Source organism: Eubalaena glacialis, chromosome 12 (assembly GCF_028564815.1).
Source record: "Eubalaena glacialis isolate mEubGla1 chromosome 12, mEubGla1.1.hap2.+ XY, whole genome shotgun sequence".
NCBI classification, from domain to species: Eukaryota; Metazoa; Chordata; class Mammalia; order Artiodactyla; family Balaenidae; genus Eubalaena; species Eubalaena glacialis.
The window spans coordinates 105,117,107-105,138,061 of NC_083727.1; the positions used below are offsets into that span (position 1 = coordinate 105,117,107).

Below are 20,955 nucleotides of genomic sequence, written 5' to 3' on the forward strand. Positions count from 1 at the left end.
ATGGAAAAAGAATATAAAAAGCTAAGGGCAATATATGTATAACTGATTTACTTTGCTGTACACCTGAAACTAACACAACATTGTAAATCAACTATACTCCAATAAAAAAAATTTTTTTTTTAAAAAAGAATGCATTTGCAAATTTGAAGAAAAAAAAAAAGCTACGGGCAAGTAACCACCAACACGAAAGCCAGAGGAACTCTCTGGTAGATACAAAAATGCTCTCAGATCTTGCAACTTTGGGGCAAAGAAAGGTAATGACCAGGAACAGGGATTAACGTCAGAGTAGTCAGAAACTCCCTAACTTCCAGGCACGGAAGATGTGCTAAGTCAGAATCCTGACTGGAAAAGAACAGGATCCTGCCACATGGGATGAGAGGTCTCGTTTGATGCCTCCCAAAATCCTGAATTCCCCGATTCCCCAGAACTTTCTGAACCCACAAAAGTGGCCTGCCCCTTCTTTTTTGGGGATGATGTAGGTAGAGGCTTCTTCTCCCATAAGACAACCTGGGCCTCTGTAACCCCCCATCTGTCCACCCTCACCTCCTCTCCAGAAACTTTGGCTTATATAACTAGGGTTATTTCACAATATAACCCACCTGGGACGTAAGAGGCCTGATAAAGGAAAAAGAAAGAGGCTATTTAAGAAAGGAACTGCAAGATCTAGCAAGTTTACATTAGCAAGGAGAGTACATCTAAGATTAAATTCTAGGGCTTCCCTGGTGGCGCAGTGGTTGAGAATCTGCCTGCCAATGCAGGGGACACGGCTTCGAGCCCTGGTCTGGGAAGATCCCACATGCTGCGGAGCGACTAGGCCCGTGAGCCACAACTACTGAGCCTGCGCGTCTGGAGCCTGTGCTCCGCAACAAGAGAGGCCGCGATAGTGAGAGGCCCGCGCACCGCGATGAAGAGCGGCCCCCGCTTGCCGCAACTGGAGAAAGCCCTCGTACAGAAACGAAGACCCAACACAGTCATAAATAAATAAAATAAATAAATAAATAAATAATTAAGATTAAATTCTGAGGGTGTCTAATCAAACGGGCTGGAATTTAAGATGAGATAAGGGAGAGTTTATTGATTTGAGGGCACTGTGCTGAGATGCAAGATTTACAACCAGCAAGAATCTCAGGAGACGGTACAAACTGGCTACTAGGATGGTTCCTAAAAACAGGGGCAAAGTAATAGCTCATGTAATGCTGAAATGCTAAGAATGCTGGGGCAGATGGCAGAAGAGGGGAGTACAGGCTCAGAGAGTGCATTCTGGGGTACACATGCTACATAAGGCCAGAACCCCATTGGATGGTGATGTTCCCTGGGAAGGCCCAGAAAACGCACTACTTACCAAAGCCATGAGGAATGTACTAGTGAGAAGACATCTACATTACTAGGTTCTGCGTGGTGGCTCTCTTCTGAAGGTCAGAAGTGACACAGGAAAGGTTTTTATGGAACCAGGCTCATTAATAGCAATGGGGATAATAGAACCAGGTGAGGACCAGAAGCCACCAGAAGCCAGGTAGGTACAATTATCCTGAGAGTGGCAAGGTTGGTGTGCAGGGGGTGCTGACCCCCAGTTATTGACCTAATTCATAGAGTATGGCATCCCTAGACAAAATAAGAAGCTAACAAGGCTACTATTCAAAAGGTACATTCAAAAGAAATCAAAGACGGATGACCACAAAGCTGAGGGTAGCTGCACCAATGAAGTCCCAATCACGTGCTCAGTTTCCACACCTTCGCTAATTTTTGGACTCACTGATGGAAGAAGAAGCCTAGTCTCCAGAAGGGAGGATCTTGCAACACCATGGCAAGAATACAAGATAATAATTCCCCCAATCCTTCCCCAAACGGACCTATAGCCCTTTATTCAAGCCACTGTGCACTGGGGACAGGGAATACCCAAACATTTTGAGGGCACAGAGCTGACAGTGATACCAGGAGACCTGAAGCATCAATATGCTGTCCCTCCACGTTAGAAGCGTATGGAGGCCCGTAATTAACGGTGCCCTGGCCAAGGTCTAGTTCATACTGGATCCATTGGGACTACAGACCCAGGCGGTGGTGATTTCCACAGTCCCCAAATATAGAACCAGGATAGACATATACTTGGCGACTGCCACAACACCCGTATCAAATCTTTGGCCTATGAGGTAAGATATATAATTGCAGGGAAAGCCAAGAGGAAGAAGTTGCAACTGCCCCATCCCAACCCTGACAAGACAGTAAATTATAAAACCAACATAATGTTGCTTGGGGAGTGGGGAATGGACATTAGTTTTCCTTAAGGGTCTAAATAGCATGCAGGGGTGGTCCCAAGGCTGTTGGCCGGTCGAAGTTGCAGCTCAACTTCTCTTTTATCCACTTCTTTTTCTGTCCCCTCCCCCTCCAAAGGGGTTGATTCCAAGCACACTCCTTAATAACTCCATCTCAGAACCAGATTCCTGGCTAAGCCAACTGGTAACAGGCATTTTCCACCTTGAATGTAAGTTATATTTCCTTTTTAAATAATCTTGGGCTTATCTTCAGGACTACTCCCCAATTTAATTTGGTAGTACTAGATTTCATTTCTAGAAAACTTTTCCCAAAGTAGTGTCCTGCCAGGAAGTGCCTTTGAAAAGTCTGTGGGATTTTTCTCTGGGAAGAGCCCAGAAGTATAATTCCTGATTTACAGGTGGTCTCTGCATTTTAAATTATTGTTGACTCTTGTCAAACCCCATTTCCTTATTACAGATCCTAGGTAACCTCTCAATTCAACATTTAAAAAAAAAAACAAACAGCTTTTCTGATTCTAGATTGACACAGCTTAGTCAAAATTAGCTTTTCATCTGGAAAGCTTTTCATTGATTATGGAAATATTCTCTTTTTATTTCAACAGCATTTAAGTATATAGGCCATACACGCTAAGTTCATAACTTGTTTTAACAGCTTCTTTGTAAGTATATTTAAGTTACCTATATAAAGATAGATTTTATTTACACAGACAATAAAAACAAATATGTTGAGAATTTCCTTTTCTTTTATATAGCCTTGCAGTATTCTCTATACAGTCTCTTGATTAATGTTGCTACCTACAAAGTTACACATAATTTCAAAAACTTACATAAATTTTACAGGGTAAGGAATTTAAAATTAAACATGAAAAACTACTATCAATTAACTGTACCATGAAATCTTGAACTTAAAGTGTAGAGTTTCTCAACTATTTCTATGAGTAAGTGTAGTTTATTATAAGTTTAAGTTAATAAATAATAACAATAAATAAATCAGGCATGGGTCTTTAAAAAGTAGTCCATACTAACTGGCAAATATACTCTGCACAAAATCTTGGGTAATAAGAGATTCAAAATATTCTAAATACTGTGCAAGCTGATGAAAGCATTTTCTGCTGTTGAATTCAACTTCTTAAAATGAAACCTTATAATTAAAAAAAAACGAGAAGTATGTCTATAGTTACAATTGATTCTAGTGATGAGTTCATTTCTATGAAAAACCAAAGCAACATATGTTTTTAAATAGTACACGGTTTCTGTGGCTATACAGAAACAAATGGGATGACTGTTAGTGTGACAAAATTCTCTCAGAACATATTACTAAATTATGGCAGAAGTCTCTACCTTGAAGGAAAAAAACTGGAAAATTTTACAGTAGCCCTGGGTCCACAATTAAATGCTACCTAGACCAGGTGAAATATTGTACTGCATCTTAACCAAATACAGTCGATTTAATCAGAGATTCATGGATCTTGCTCCATTCTGGACTCTGTGGATTGTACTAACTCATGCTCACTTCTTCCTCTGCTTCTCCTACCACAAGAGTCAGATTCACCCACAAAGATGATGGAAGACCAGATTTTATCAGCAGCCAGAAACAAAGTACAGACTGCCAATAATCATGAAAAGGCTTCCTCAGGTAATTTAGTCACTAGCCACTGCCTCATTCACCATAATCATGCCTCCCAAACAACAGAATCTGAAGATTCTTGTAAGAAAAAAGTATCTTCAGGGATAGAAACAGAGACAACTTTTGGGGGGCTAGACACATGAGATTATCATCTGGCCAGCAATAGTTATGAGGAGATATATATATTCCATTCAAATCACTTCTAGTTATTAAACATACTGTACCATACTTGGATATTTTTATAGTTTATTATGTTAGGTTATCTTTAAGTTTTTGAAATTTAACTTAAAAATAGATAAAATAAAGATTATACGTACTTGGAAGAAACTGCCTCCATGAATTCATCCAAAAAATCATCATATTCAGGACCTCTCACTCTTCTCTGCCGTAGTCCAATGTACAATGGATCTTTAAGTAACTCCTATTTGTAAAAAAAGTTACCGTAAGTATAGAAATAACTAAAGGCAAGTCATTTACTCTTTCTGAGTGAACCTCAGTTTTCTCATCTCTACAAAAAGGATAGAAATGGAAATAAAATCTAGCTATACTGATTCAGAATTAACCTACAGTTATTATTTAGTATTATATATAATACAGCTACAGTGCTTATAAATAAGAATATGAAATATAATTACTAAACATTTAAAATATTCTTATGTTTTTATTGTTATTCTTATGTCTTATTCTAGAGGAGAGAAAAGGTATTAAAATCTCTCAGTTGTGTAAAATTCAAAAGGCAAAGTTCATCACAAAGAAAAATATATTGAGTTTTGAAGTATCATATTAGCTTAGGAAATGGAAAGATAGCAATTCCTTTCTTAGATTTTTTTCTAAAACTGATATACATACATATATGTGTATATATATATATATATATATATATCAGGCAACACTACTCTGTTTAAGCTTTAGAATAGGTAATTTTTTAATGAAATCAGTTTTTAATTGAGGTATAATTTATATACAGTAATGTGCACCCATTTATAACAAAAGCTCCCAGTAAACTAGGAATAGAAAGGAAATTCCTCAACCTAATAAAGGGCATCTGTGAAAAACCCACAACTAACAACATATTTAACAGTGAAAGACTGAATGCTATTCCCCTAAAATTGGAAACAAGACAAGGATATCTAGTCTCATCACTTCTGTTCAACACTATACATACTAGAGATCCTAGCCATTAAAATAAGGCAAGAAAAAGAAAAAAACAGGAATAAGGATTGGAAAGGAAGAAGTAAACTGTTTCTATTTGTACACACATGACCATGTACATGGGAAATGCTAAGGAATCTATCAAAAAATTCACTAGAAATAATACATGAATTTAACATGATTGTAGGATATAAGGTCAATTTACACAAATCAAATGTATATCTATATACTAGCAATGAATAGTTGAAAATGAAATAAAACACACAACTCCACTTACAATAGCATTCCAGAACATAAAATTCATAGGGACAAATTTAACAAAACATGTGGAAGGCCTATATACTGGAAACCACAAAATATTGCCGAAAGAAATTACAAAGACAAACTTTTTACAGTCTGGGAAAAAATGGTAATCTGTTTGACATAATAGTGCAACCACTGACAACACTGCCACCTTCAGTAACCTAGAATAGAGAAAAATGTACCTAACGAACTTGTGAATCTGACTAAAAAGATTTCCAGGCAGAATGCTGAATGCATAAACTGGCTGTGTGCTAAGGTTAAAATGGACATGAACTAAAGAAGGAAATGCTCAGCTTGTGAGCAAAATTTAAACAGAATACAGAGGACACAAGACTTGCCTGTAAAAGATTTCCAAAGTAAAATAAGGCCTGTGGTCAAAGATCAAATTAAGTGTGTGGTTGTAATAACTCTTTTGAAAGCTTCTGAAAGATTTAAAGTGGAGCCTAGGAGACCATCGTGCCTAGTTCAGTGGAACTGGTACCACAGCACTCTGATATGTCAACCAATAATAGGGAGAAGGCCTATTTTGAAAAGAATTGTGAGTAGGGCCTTTATCTAATGTAGTAGACTATAATCTGATACACAGACAGCCGAAAAGAAATTTTTAAAGGTACTGTACTACTTGGATTAATTGACACAGAGACACTTCAAAACAAAAATAGTTCATTGGATCCTCCACTTTCCACAGGCAGGAAGCAGACTGAGAGAGCCATTCTGATGCAACGGGGCCATTTCTTATGGAAAAGGAAGACTATCTCAGAGGACAGAGCCAAGAGTCCAGACAGAAGAGCCAAAAGCCTAGGAGAACAATGAACTACAGAACCACCCTGAAGAAAAAGAACTGGGCTTATTCAGAGAACATTCCCTCCCCCTCAAGTAGGTGGCCTGGCAACATATGTCCATTGGGAATTCAGAATTGCTATGAACCACTTAGAGCCATATGACTCCTATTCCTGCCATTCTGAAAGGGAGTGTTGACTGTGGTCGTTCTGTCCCTGCCTCACCACTGTATGCTTGGTATGTAGGAACATATAGGAGGAGCCACACCAAGGAGCAAAACACGAGGATCTTCATTTGCATCTAGACCTGATTTAGATGACGGGATCCTGAACTGTGGGTCTGCTGTTTTTCCTGGGATGACATTTTTGGAAACCTAGGATGGAGATGAGCATATTTTACATGTGGAATGTGAACAATGTGTGAAGGATGAGAATCTCTATGGAGAAAGGCTAAGCTGTCCCAAGCATCCCAGCCTCCCTAGCCGTCCCAGGGAATCAAGAACGTTAATAAAACAGCAATTATTCTAAGTCACTAGGTTTGGAGGTGGTTTATAGATAAATGATATGGTTTTGCAGGTGTGGTTATGTTGTCAAGAAGGTTAAACCATTTGAATCACCTGAGTTGGAATTTGCTTACAGACAACAGAATCTATAGCCCAGTTCACATGTCTTGTCCTAGTGTAATTACTAATAGTATCCTCTTTCATTGTGAAAGTGCCTTGGTTTGGCCAATACATTATGTGGTCGTCCCACTTATAATGTACTGCACAGCAATGAGTTAATAAGGCTTTGTGGCTAGCTGGAAGTTAACATATCAAATCATATAAATGTATTTCACAGGAAATGTAAAATCTAAAACTGAGTACTGTTGTAAAGCCCAGCTGTTCCTTGAGGCCTAAAAACTTTAAACAATCTACTGGCAGGCTTCTGAACAGCTGATGTTAAAGTGCCAATGAGCTACTAATGGCTGCCAGAATTAAATTCTTTCTCCGTGTCTGGGATATAGTTGGACTTCTAAAACGTGAATTAGAAAAAGAACACAACTGAGAAAAGATGTTACATGTTTCCCCTTCTCTTTTCTCTCATTCTTTCCCATGCTAGTAATTAAAGTATGTCATAAAGAAGTCTGCTACAGTGAAGAGTCAATTACGAAGATTTATGAACAAGATAAAGCTTTTGAATTAAATCAGGAAGTTATAAAATTCTTCCAGTCATAATGTCTCTGTCAAAAATTACTGTTTTTTAAAAATGTCATGATAATTAAAGCTTTAATAATGAGTGCATTCTTGGAGATCTGGCTGACAAAAAAATAACATCTACAAAAAGCAATTTAACAAGATTACCCAGTTGTGATAATGGCACCATAGACCAAGTAGCCTGGCACAGAAGTGACATTAATTCATTGGATTAAAAACTTCTCACAGCCAAGAGTAAAAACTTAATAGATCTTTGTTGGAAAATAAATGAAAGAGTTGGTATTAAGCAAACACTTTAAAAAGATTAGACCTTCTTTAACAAGAGGTGTCACATGCAATGCATTTGTTGTCACTGAAGACTTACAAAGACTTAGAAGCATGTGAGAAGGAAAAAACTTAGGCTTTGAAAGAGAGTAAAGGACAAAAGCATATGGAAACATAAGAGAGTTTCAAAAAGGAGATAAGGAGGGTATATATTGGTAAAATTAATTATCATACTTCTTAGCACTGTCTCAACTCTGGAACCTTGGGAATTTTTATTTGTAGTTAATAGTAATCACTATCAACTTTTACCTTGTTCATATCTCTCATTTCTACCATTCCAGTCTAAAGTTTCTGAGAAATAAAAAATATTTTCTCAATATTCTAAAGTTTTTAAAAATCATTACAAAAAGCAGTATTTCCTATCAGAAAATTTGAGAGCGCTGAAATGTAAAATCAAAAACAAAGAAAACCAATAAGCTCTACCCATTCAGAACTACCCCACCACTAGCACCTTGATGCATATTCTTCTAGGTCCTTTTCTTTACATCTATGCATGTATAATATTATCTGTCCAAATTGGGGACAATATCATAGACTGTTTTATATATAACCCCTTTTCACATAGGAATATATTATGGAAGGTTTTCACATCACTCACTAGATGAACATTTTTAAAATTTGTGATCTGTATTGGAACTCTGCCCTTCTAGAGAGGATGAACAAATTAACAATCCCCCACCCCCCAGTGACATACAATAAATATGTTTATTTTGTTTCAACCAAAGGAACAGTATTATCTTTCCACACACATGTGTGTGTGTGTGTGTGTGTGTATATCTGAAGTATACATGTAAAATATATAATAAATAAAATATATAGTAAAGTAAAAAATATATAAATATATTTAAATATAATGTTATCAAGTAGTATTCATTTATATTTCTTTTCTAATATCATTAAACATTTTTCATAAGTTTACTGACCATTTTCATTTCTTCATTTTTAAATTATCTGTGACCATGTGTCCTTAGGCAATTTGTATATTTCACATTTAACATTTTCTCATTGAATTGAAACTGTTCTTTGAATATTAAGAACATTTTAAATCTTTATCTGCCATAAATGTTATGAATATTTCCCATTTCAGCATTTATTTTTAAATTATATTTATAATATACAGATAATCATGCTCTATGCTGCTATTTACTCATTATTTTCAACGAAAAACCAAATTCTATAAAGAAATAATATAAACTTTTTGCTGTTTTGCTGGTTCATGTCATCAATATGATTAAGCAATCTAACTGCCAATGCTCAGCCAAGAGTCTCAAGCAATACTTAAAATGTCAGCATGCATATGAGCTGGCATGAATGTTAACAAGCAGTAGAAATAAAAATCATTAAAATTTGACTGTGGTTCAGTAAGTCTGGAGTGGAGCCCAGGATTCTGCATTTTTAACACATGCCCCCAGTAATTCTGAACTGGTTTCGTTCATGGAACGTATATTGAGAACCACTCGTTTCAACCTTAAATTATTAAGTTAAAATAAAATTATTCTACTTCCCTGAAAGTTCCTGTCTCAGGTAAATTTTTTTCTATTTTCGTTTATAGAATGGGTATTTCTGAAATATATCACAAACTTCAAGGAGTTCCTGAGACTTACAGCGCATATAAAACCAAACTGTAGACCCCATTCTCTTTCCCAAGGCGCTGGTGTTGTGCCTCAGAAAACAGAGGAATAAATCCTTGATATAATCCTAATTTAGAGAGGGTGAGGTAAGAGGAGACGATGAAAAAGTAAGCATGTGACAATACACACCAAGCTGGGAACTGAGGGATTATCTTTTCTCCTCTGGCTTTACTATACAATATAACGATTAGTACTCATTCAAATGCAGGATCACTTGACTGAAATGGCAAGCAATCCCCATAATATATTTGTGCTATTTTAAGTCACTAAGTTTGTAGTAATTTGTCATGGTAGCAATAGAAACCTAGTACCAGTCACATTCTAGTGCCAACAATGACTTCTGTACACGTGCTGAAAGATACATGGCAGGTTCATATGACAGAAAAATCTATCAGGTTTTTCTTTCGCTCGGTTTCTCCCCAACACAGCTGCTTCATGCCAAACATGAAGAGCACTTTCTAGAACAAAAGGGGGAACCTCCTCAATGGGAAGAGGCTTCAACTTTGTGACTTTAAGTTCCAATAAGGATTCCAGATCTAGATAGACTGTACACATGAACTGAAGGCCAGACTAAACATAAAACTAGAATCAGAAAAGCTGAGACCCAGAGCAACAGTTTAATAAACAGAGACTGACTATGTAGAGACAATATTCTCCCACTCATACTGCCCATGCCCTCTTGAAGACTGACCATGTGTTACAGGCTCAGTTGTGCCCCTCCAAAATTCATATGTTCAAGTCCTAATCCCAGTACTTCAGAATATGACTGTATTTGCAGACAGGGTCTTTAAAAAGGTAATTAAATTAAATGGGGTCACTAGGGTGGGCCCTAATCCAACATAACTGGTGCTCTTCTAAGAAAAAATTAGGACACAGATGCACAGAGACAAAATACCACTGAAGGAAGACAAGCCAAGGACAGAGACCTTAGAAGAAATTGACTCTGTTGACACCTTGATCATGGACTTCTAGCCTTCAGAACTGTGAAAAAATAAATTTCTATTGGCTAAGCCACCCAGTTTATGGTACTGTTACAGCAGCCCAAGCAAACACACACCATGTGATACATGTAGCAGTTTTTAAGACTGGAGGGGGCAAAAAGAACATTTACTCACATCTTTAGTAAAATATCAAGCTTCGATATTGGTCACTTACTTAAGAAAAGATATATGATAAACATAACTTCTATGAAAAGATTTGGCAACAACAGAAAAAAAAAGAAATAAAGTATGGAACACTCTTAAGAGACAAAGACAATTTACTTCAGGTAAAAGATAACTTTTATATAGCAACTGCTTCACAAGTAAATTAAAGAAAACGTGGACTATGAAATAATAGATGAAAGGCAAGATAAAAACACAAACATCCTACCTAAATAAATGTTTTGCATTATTAACTTAAAGAATAAGAGTATTTTTTAGGCAAGCACTTCTGTGGCTCAGTTCCAGTGTCTTTGTTCTTTAAACTTCTTTTAGTTGTAAGCTGCAGAGATTGAAGAAGGCAGGCAAGTGTGATTTAACAGCAAGTGAGGACTGTCTTATCAATCAGCTGCTAATTCCTTTTCTACTTTCATTACTACTCAATATAGGTATTTATGATAAAAGAGGAAAACATTTGTAATTTATAAAAAAGGGATCTAGCCTTCATGAAACTTTGCTAAGTTATTCTGGCTAAGAAACTAACTGTTGTTAGCAATTGCTTTTGTATTTTTATTATGAAGTGTTAAAACTGGACAGAGATTCACAAAAGGGATGAGATTAAAAATTATGACTACAGGATATTTTGACTACAAGGACATGTGAAAGTGGAATACAGAGTGGCAACATAGAAACTACATTACATGTCACACAAACCCATCATTCTGTCATATTTCAGTGAATTAAGTTTTCTTTTTGTCTTCTCAGTACAGTAGCAGTGCAAGCATAAAGAGAATAAAATGTCAAGAGGTGGCCAAGATGGGGGAGTAGGAAGACCCTAAACTTACCTCCTCCCACAGACACAACAAAATGACAGCTCCTTACAGAACAAGTATCTAAGAGAAAGGCCTGAAGACTAACCAAAAAGATTTTCCACAAGTAAAGACATAAAGAAGAAATCACAATGAGATGGGTGGGAGGCAGAGATGACATAGAGTCAGGACCCACACTCTTAGGTCAGCCACCCACAAACAGGAGGGATATCACAATCAGAGGTTCTCCCCAAGGAGCGAGGGGTCTGAGCCTATGTCAGACTCCCCAGCCCAGGAGTCCTGCACTGGGAATATAAGCCCCCAGAATATCTGGCTTTGAAAACCAGTGGGGCTTCTCTTTGGGAGAGCTGGAGGACTGTAGGAAACAGAGACTTGGCTCCTAAAAAGTATAAGCAAAATCTCACACACTCCAATTTCCAGCACAGAGGCAGGGGCCTGGGTCCAACACGCTTGCTGATCTTAGAGAGCCACCTAAAGATGCAGGAAGCAACTGGAACTACCCTCGGGGAAAGAAGTAGTGGCAACAGCCATTTTGAGGAGCTCATTCTACTATGATAATACTGGCTCTAGCAAAGCACCATTCTGAAATCTTCCCTCTAGCCTATTAGCACGAGGGTCCAGGCCCCATACTCCAGCAGGCCAGCATCGGTCCCAGGCTCCCCAGCTGCACAAAGAGCCATGCAGGGACCCAGCCTCACCACCAGCCGACTGGCAGCAGTCCCGCGCCACCCTGGGTCACACAGCCAAACACACAGGAAGCCTACCCTCCCATCTAGTTGGCCCACAGCCACCTCAGGAGGCACAGCCTCACAGTCAACCAAGGAGGAAACCAGCCCTACCTACCAGCATGCCCACAGTAGTTGGCCCTGCCAAAAGAGAAGGATGCACACAGCCCACACAGGGTCTACCCCTAGAACATTTGGCTCTGGTAACCAGAGAGGAGAGTGCTACTGGGCCCCATAGGACATCTACATAAGGCCACTTCTCCAACACTGGGAAACGTAACCAGTCTACCTACCACATAGAAAAAAACACAAGAATTAGGCAAAACAAGGAAACAGAAGAATTTGTTCCAAATGAAAGAATAAGCCATAACCTCAAAAAAAGAACTAAATAAAATGGAGATAAGCAATATATCCAATAAATAGTTCAAAGTGATGATCATAAATATGCCCACCAAATTTGGTAGAAAAATGAATGAATACAGTGAGAATTTCAACAGAGTTAGAAAATATAAAAATATAAAGAAGAACCAAACAGAGTTGAAGAATACAATAACTGAAATAAAAATACACTAAAGGAATCAACAGCAGATTACATGATAAAGAGCAATGGATTGGCAAACTGGAAGAGAGAGTAGTGGAAATTAACCAAGATGAACAGAAAAAAGAAAAAAGAATTGTAAAAAATAAGGATAGATTAAGAGATCTCTGCAACAACATGAAGCATACTAACATTCACATTATAGAGGTCCCAAAAGAAGAGAGAGAAAGGGGCAGAGAATTTATTTGGAGAAATAATAGCTGAAAACTATCCTAACCTTGGGAAGAAAACAGACATCCAGGTCCAAGAAGCACAGAGAGTCCCAAAGGAGATGAACCCAAAGAGGTCCACACCAAGACACATTATAATTAAAATGGCAAAAATTAAAGATAAAGAGAGAATCCTAAAAGCAGCTAGAGTAAAGCAACTTGTTACGTACAAGGGAACTCCCAAAAGACTATTAGCTGACTTTTCAGTAGAAACTCTATAGGTCAGAGGGAGTGGCACAATACGTTCAAAGTGTTGAAAGGAAAAACCCTACAACCAAGAACACTCTACCCAGCAAGGTTACCATCCAGATTTGAAGGAGTGATAAAAAGTTTTATAGACAAGCACAAGATAAAAGAGTTCAGCATCACTAAACTGGCTATACAAAAAGTGTTAAAGGGACTTCTCTAAGTGAAAAAGAAAAAGCCACAACTAGAAATATGGAAATTACAAAAGAAAAATCTCACTGGTAAAGGCAAACATACAGTAAAGGTAATGGACCAACTACTTATACAGCTAGTAGAAAGGTTAAAAGAAAAAAGTAGTAAAATCATCTATATCTAACATAAGTAGTTAAGGAATACACAAAATAAAAAGATGTAAAATATGACATCAGACATAAATGGTGGGGGAAGGGATGAGTAAAAATGTAGGGCTGTTAGAATGCATTCAAACTTAAGAGATCATCAACTTAAGACAGACACCTATACGTAAGGTTGCTATATATGAACCTCATATAACCACAAACAAAAAAACTATAATAGATACACGAAAAATAAAGAGAAAGGAATCCAAACTTAACATTAAAGATACTCAACAAATCACAAGAGAAAAAAAAAGGAACTAGGAAAAACTATAAAAACAACCAAAAAGCATTGGCATTTTAAAATGCCAATAAGTATATACCTATCAACAATTACTGTCAAGGTAAATGAATTAAATGCTCCAATCCAAGACATAAAGTGGCTGAATAGATTTAAAAAAAAAAGAACCATATATATGCTGCCTAAAACAGACTCACTACAGATCAAAAGACAGACAGACTGTAAGGGATGGGATGAAAAAAAGAATTCTATGAAAAAGCTTGGATAGCAACAATTATATAAGACAAAATATACTTAAAGACTATAACAAGACACAATGCACATTACATAATGATAAAGGGATCAATCGAAGATGAATATATAACAATTAAAAATATATATGACCCAACATAGGAGCACTTAAATACATAAAGCAAGTATTAACAACATAAAGGGAGAAAGTGACAGTAATACAATAATGGTAAGGCACTTTAACATCCCACTTACATTAATGGACATATCATCTACACAGAAAAACAAGAAGGAAACACTGGCCTTAAATGACACATTAGACCAGATGGACTTAATAGATTTATAAAACATTCCATCCAAAACCAGCATAATACACATTCTTTTCAAGTGCACATGGAACATTCTCAGGACAGATCACATGTTAGGCCACAAAACAAGCCTCAGTAAATTTTAAAAAACTAAAATCATATCAAGCATATTTTCTAACCACAATGCTATGAGACCAGGAATCAACTACAAGGAAAAAAAGAGCAAAAACCACAAACGCGTGGAGGCTAAACAATATGCTACTAAACAACCAATGGATCACTGAAGAAATCAAACAGGAAACCAGAAAATACCTGGAGACAAATGAAAATGAAAACACAATGATCCAAAATCTATGGGATGCAGAAAAGCAGTTCTCAGATGGAAGTTTATATTGATATAAGCTTCCCTCAGGAAACAAGAAAAATCTCAAACAAACAACCCAACCTTACACCCAAAGGAGCTAGAAAAGGACAAACAAAACTCAAAGTTAGGAGGAAAGAAATCATAAAGGTCAGAGCAGAAATAAATAAAATAGAAACTTAAAAAAGAAAGAAAGAAAGAAAGAAAAGAAGAGATCAATGAAACTAAGAACTGGTTCTTTGAAAAGATAAACAAAATTGATAAACCTTTAGCCAGACTCCTCAAGAAAAAAAAGGGAGAAGGCCCAAATCAATAAAATCAGAAATGAAAAAGGAGAAATTACAACCAACACCGCAGAAATACAGAGGATCATAAGAGACTATGACAAACAAATAAAATGGACAACCTAGAAGAAATGAACAAATTCCTAGAAATGTACAATCTCCCAAGACTAAACCAGGAAGAAGTAGAAAATGTAAACAGACCTATTACCAGTAATGAAATTGAATCAGTAATTTTAAAACTCCCACCAAGATCAAATGGCTTCAACAATGAATTCTACCAAACATTTAGAAAAGACTGAACACCATTCCTTCTCAAACTATTCCAAAAAACTGCAGAGGAAGGAACACCTCCAAACTCCATCTACAAGGCCAGCATCAGCCTGATACCAAAATCAGATGAAGACATCACAAAAAAGAAAATTACAGGCCAATGTCACTGATGAACACAGAAGCAAAAATCCTCAACAAAATGCTATCAAACCGAACCCAACAATACAGTAAAAGGATCATACACCATGATCAAGTGGGATTTATCCCAGGGATGCAAGGATTCTTCAATATTCGCAAATCAATCAGTGTGATACATCACATTACCAAACTGAAGAATAAAGACCATATAATCATCTCAACAGATGCAGAAAAAGCTTTTGACAAAATTCAACACCTATTTATGATAAAAAAAAACTCTCCAAAAATGGGCATATAGGGAACTTACCTCAACATAATAAAGGCCATATATGATAAACCCACAGTTAACATCATTCTCAGTGGTGAAAAGCTGAAAGCATTCCCTCTTAAGATCAGGAACAAGACAAGGATGTCCACTGTCGCCACTTTTATTCAACATAGTTTTGGAAGTCCTAGCCACGGCAATCAGAGAAGAAAAATAAATAAAAAGAATCCAAATTGGAAAAGAAGAAGTAAAATTGTCACTGTTTGCAGATGACATACTATACATAGAAAATCCTAAAGATGCTACCAGAAAATTACTAGAGCTCATCAATGAATTTGGTAAAGTTGCAGGATACAAAACTAATACACAGAAATCTCTTGCATTCCTATACACTAACAACAGAAGATCATACAGAGAAATTAAGGAAACAATTCCATTTACTATCACATCAAAAAAATACCTAGGAATAAACCTACCTAAGGAGGTAAAAGACCTGTACTCAGAAAGCTATCAGATACTGATGAAAGAAATTGAAAATGACACAAACAGATGGAAAGATATAACGTGTTCATGGACTGGAAGAATTAATATTGTTAAAATGACCATACTACCCAAGGCAGTGTATAGATTCAATGCAATCCCAAGGGCATTTTTCATAGAACTAGAATAAATAATTTTTAAAATTTGTATGGAAACACAAAAGACCTCAAATAGCCAACACAATCTTGAGAAAGAACAGAGTTGGAGGAATCAGGCTCCCTGGCCTCAGATTATATTAAAAGCTACAATAATCAAAACAGTATGATACTGGCACAAAAACAGATGCATAAATCAATGGAACAGAATAGAGAGCTCAGAAATAAACCCACACACTTGTGGTCAATTAATCTATGACAAAGGAGGCAAGAATATGAAATGGAGAAAAGGTCTGCTCAATAAGTGGTGCTGGGAAAACTGAACAGCTACATGTACAAGAATGAAATTAGAACATTCTCTAATAACATACACAAAACTAAAATCAAAATGGATTCAAGGGCTTCCCTGGTGGTGCAGTGGTTGAGAATCTGCCTGCCAATGCAGGGGACACAGGTTCGAGCCCTGGTCTGGGAAGATCCCACAGGCCATGGAGCAACTGGGCCCGTGAGCCACAATTACTGAGCCTGCGCGTCTGGAGCCTGTGCTCCGCAACAAGAGAGGCTGCGATAGTGAGAGGCCGGCGCACCGCGATGAAGAGTGGCCTCTGCTTGTCACAACTAGAGAAAGCCCTCGCACAGAAATGAAGACCCAACACAGCCATAAATAAATTAATTAATTAATTAATTTTTAAAAAAATGGATTCAAGACCTAAATGTAACACCAGAAACCATAAAACTCCTAAAAGAAAATGTAGGTGGAACACTCTTTGACATAAATTATAGCAAGATTTTTTTGAGTTTGTCTCCTAAAGGAAACAAAAGCAAAAATAAACAAATGGGACCTAATTAAACTTAAAAGCTTTTGCTCAGGAAAGAAAACCATCAACAAAACAAAAAGACAACCTAATGAATGGAAGAAAATATTTGCAAATGATATAACCAATAAAAGGTTAATATCCAAAATATATACACAGCTCATATTAAAAAAACAACCCGATTTAAAAATGGGCAGAAGAAATGACTAGACATTTTTCCAAAGGAGACATAGAGATGGACAACAGACACATGAAAATATGCTTAACATCACTAACCACCAGAGAAATGCAAATTAAAGCCACAATGGGATATCACTTCACACCTGTCAGAATGGCTATCATCAAAAAGACCACAAACAACAAATGTTGGTGAGGATGTGGAAAAGAGGGAAGCCTCGTACACTTTTGGTGGGAGTGTAAATTGGTGCAGCCACTGTGGAAAACACTATGGAGGTTTCTCAAAAGACTAGAAACAAAACTACCAAATGACCCAGCAATTCCACTCCTGGGTATATATCTGAAGAAAACAAAAACACTAATTCGAAAAAATACATGCACCCGAATGTTCATAGCAGCATTATTTACGATTGCCAAGATATGGAAGCAACCTAAGTATCCATCAACAGATGAATGGATAAAGATGTGGCATATATATATATATATACAACGGAATACTACTCAGCCATAAGAAGAATGAACTTTTGCCTTTTATAACAACGTGGACGGACTTGGAGGGTATTATGCTAAGTGAAATAAGTTTGACAGAGAAAGACAAATACTGTATATCATTTATATGTGGAATCTCAAAAATAAAACAAACTAGTGAATATAAAAGAAACAGAATCATAGATATAGAGAACAAACTAGTGGTTATCAGTGAGGAGAGATAAGGGGTCAGGGACAAGAGAGGGGTAGGAGCTTAAGAGTTCAAAACTACTATGTATAAAATAAATAAGCTACAAGGACATATTGTACAACACAGCGACTATAGCCAATATTTTATAATAACTGTAAATGGGATATAACCTTTAAAAACTGTGAATTACTATGCTGTACACCTGAAGCTTATATAATATTGTACATCAACTATATCTCAATTAAAACAAAAATAAAAAAGAAACCCTATGGTACCCAGCAAAACCATTTCTAAGGGGAAAGTTTATAGCTATACATGCCTACCTCAGGAAACAAGAAAAATCCCAAATAAACCATCTAACCTTACACATCAAGGAACTATAGAAAGAAGAAAGAACAAAACCCAAAGTTAGTAGAAGGAAAGAAATCATAAAGATCAGAGCAGAAATAAATGAAATTGAGACTAAAAAAAAATAGAAAAGACCAATGAAAATAAGGTCCTTTGTAAAGATAAACAAAATTAATAAACCTTTACCCAGACTCATCAAGAAAAAAAGAGAAAGGGCCCAAATATATAAAATCAGAAATGAAAGATGAGAAGTTACAACAGACACCACGGAAATACAAAGGATCATAAGAGATTACATGAACAATCACATGACAATAAAATGGACAACCTATTAGAAATGGATAAATTCCTAGAAATTTACGTCTCCCAAAAACTGAATCAGGAAGAAATATAAAATACAAAAAGACTTATTACAAGTAATGAAATTAAATCAATAATAATAATAATAAAACTCCCAACAAACGAAAGTCCAGGACCATAAGCCTTCACAGGAAAATTCTATAAAACATTTAAAGAAGAGATAACACCTATCCATCTCAAACTATTCCAAAAACTTGAAAAGAAAGGAATGCTTCCAAGCTCATTCTACAAGGCCACTATCACCCTGATATAAAATTCAGACAAGGACGTCACTCACAAAAAAAGAAAATTACAGGCCAATATCACTGAAGAACATAGAAGCAAAAATCCTAAACTAAATATTAGCAAAACAAATTCAACAATACATTAAAAGGATCAAACACCATGATCAAGTGGGATTTATCCCAGGAATGCAAGTATGGTTCAATATCTGCAAACCAATGTGATGTAACACATTAATGTGAGATACCACATTAACAAATTGAACAATAAAAAAATCATATGATCGGGACTTCCCTGGTGGCACAGTGGTTAAGAATCCGCCTGCCAGTGCAGGGGACATGGGTTCAAGCCCTTGTCCGGGAAGATCCCATGCCGCAGAGCAACTAAGCCCACGCGCCACAACTACTGAGCCTGCACTCTAGAGCCCGTGAGCCACAGCTACTGAAGCTTGCAGGCCTAGAGCCCATGCTCCACAACAAGAGAAGCCACCACAAGGAGAAGCCCTCACACTGCACTGAAGAGTAGCCACCCCCTTGCTGCAACTAGAGAAAGCCCGTGCACAGCAATGAAGACCCAATGCAGGCAAAAATAAATAAATAAATAAATAAATAAAATTTATTTAAAAAAAAAGAAATCATATGATCATCTCAACAGATGCCAAAAAGACTTTTTACAAAATTCAACATCCATTTATGATAAAAACTATCAAAAAGTGGGTACAGAGAGAATATACCTCAACATGATAAAGATCTTATTTGACAATGACATTCTAGACCTAGGTTTGATATTTGCATGCAACTTTTGAAAAGTCTATCTTAACTGACCATTATTTTTCATTTCTATTTCATAAAATTCTACCTTTAATTTATAGTATCTATCACTCACAACTAATCCAAATATTAGCAATTACAGATGAGCAAAAATATGTACTACTTGATATATAACTTTAAGATTCTAAAATATCAATGCAGGAAAGAGAAATGCTAAACTCCAAAACATCTACCACAGACTCAATACAGATTTTTAGAACAAGATTTCAGACTGACTAAACTTAATAAATTCTTTGGGATTAGTTCCTGCCTAGTATAAAAATAATAATTTTTTTTAAAGTAACGAGGATATCCTAAAGTAAAACATATACTTCACAGAATAATGGTGTAAGTGCTCATCAAAGGATACTAAAACACTAAAGAAGCTGCTAAAAAATTAATCACATTACAGAAAAGGGGAATGGGAAAGGAAAAGCGAAAGAATAATTTCTTTATAAGAGTTGGGGGATGGGTTTGAGGAGAGAGAAAGAACCAAACAAAAAAGATGAATTTCATTAAGTTCCTGAAATAATCTCAAAATGCAGAAATATGGTACTATTTTTTAAGGTGTATAGCCGTGTTATAGACTTAAATTGTTTACCTCATTTTCTGTTCCCACGTCCAGCATGACAGGCAGACATTGTTGAGGATTCATCCCTCCACAAGCTGTATACAGAGCCAGTTTACCCACGGGGATGCCCATCCCATTACAGCCAAGGTCTCCCAGGCCAAGAATACGCTCTCCATCAGTCACCACAATAGCCTCAAAGAAAAAGAAAAAATATCTATTAATAGATGTTTGCAAATCCCAGGGCATAGTCCCTACTCTGTTTCTGAAGTTAATATTTATGCAATGAAATACTAAGCTGTCAAAAAGCATAAATTGAATATACATGAAAAAGATTTTATATGATCATTAAGTGTGGAAGACCGGGGAGAATAAATATATTTGATATATGCATTTTAAATGTGTTTTTAAAATACATATATATGATTGGTTGTTGAAAAAAGAAGACAAGGATGCCCATAAAGATTCAAACAACTCAAATAACTCAGTCTTCAATCAGGAGGAGTAAGTGGGCAGAGTACAGGTAAATAAGAGCTCAAACTGGGAACTAAAGTGAACCTTAGAACAGCTTTGAAACTAGTCACATCCACTTTGAGCACCATTAGGGTAGAGTCCATGGTTAAATCATTGCTCAGGAGTCCCCAGTGCTCTGATCTTTAGTTTATGCATCCTCCTAATTTCACAACAATGTTGATCCATCCTCTTTAACTCCTATAACACTGGATACTGTTCTACCATCTTTGAAATATGCCAAGCACAGTCTATTACTACTCTTACCTGATAGTAGAGTACCACTAGACAATGAATTTTGTTTAGTTTATTTCTAATCATCTTGAATATCTACAAAGCATACATTTTAATCATGTGGAGATTTTAATGC

General features: G+C 36.5%; 1 protein-coding gene across 1 annotated transcript in view; it reads right to left on the reverse strand.

The window, feature by feature from the left end:
* Positions 1-20,955, reverse strand: part of ME1 (malic enzyme 1) — a 192,134-nt gene that overhangs the window by 99,135 nt on the left and 72,044 nt on the right. The window contains exons 5-6 of the mRNA XM_061207103.1: positions 20,109-20,270; positions 4,215-4,318 (exon numbers count right to left, since the gene is read on the reverse strand). Of these exons, the coding sequence (XP_061063086.1) occupies positions 4,215-4,318; positions 20,109-20,270 (266 nt within the window). The remainder of the gene's footprint in view (positions 1-4,214; positions 4,319-20,108; positions 20,271-20,955) is intronic.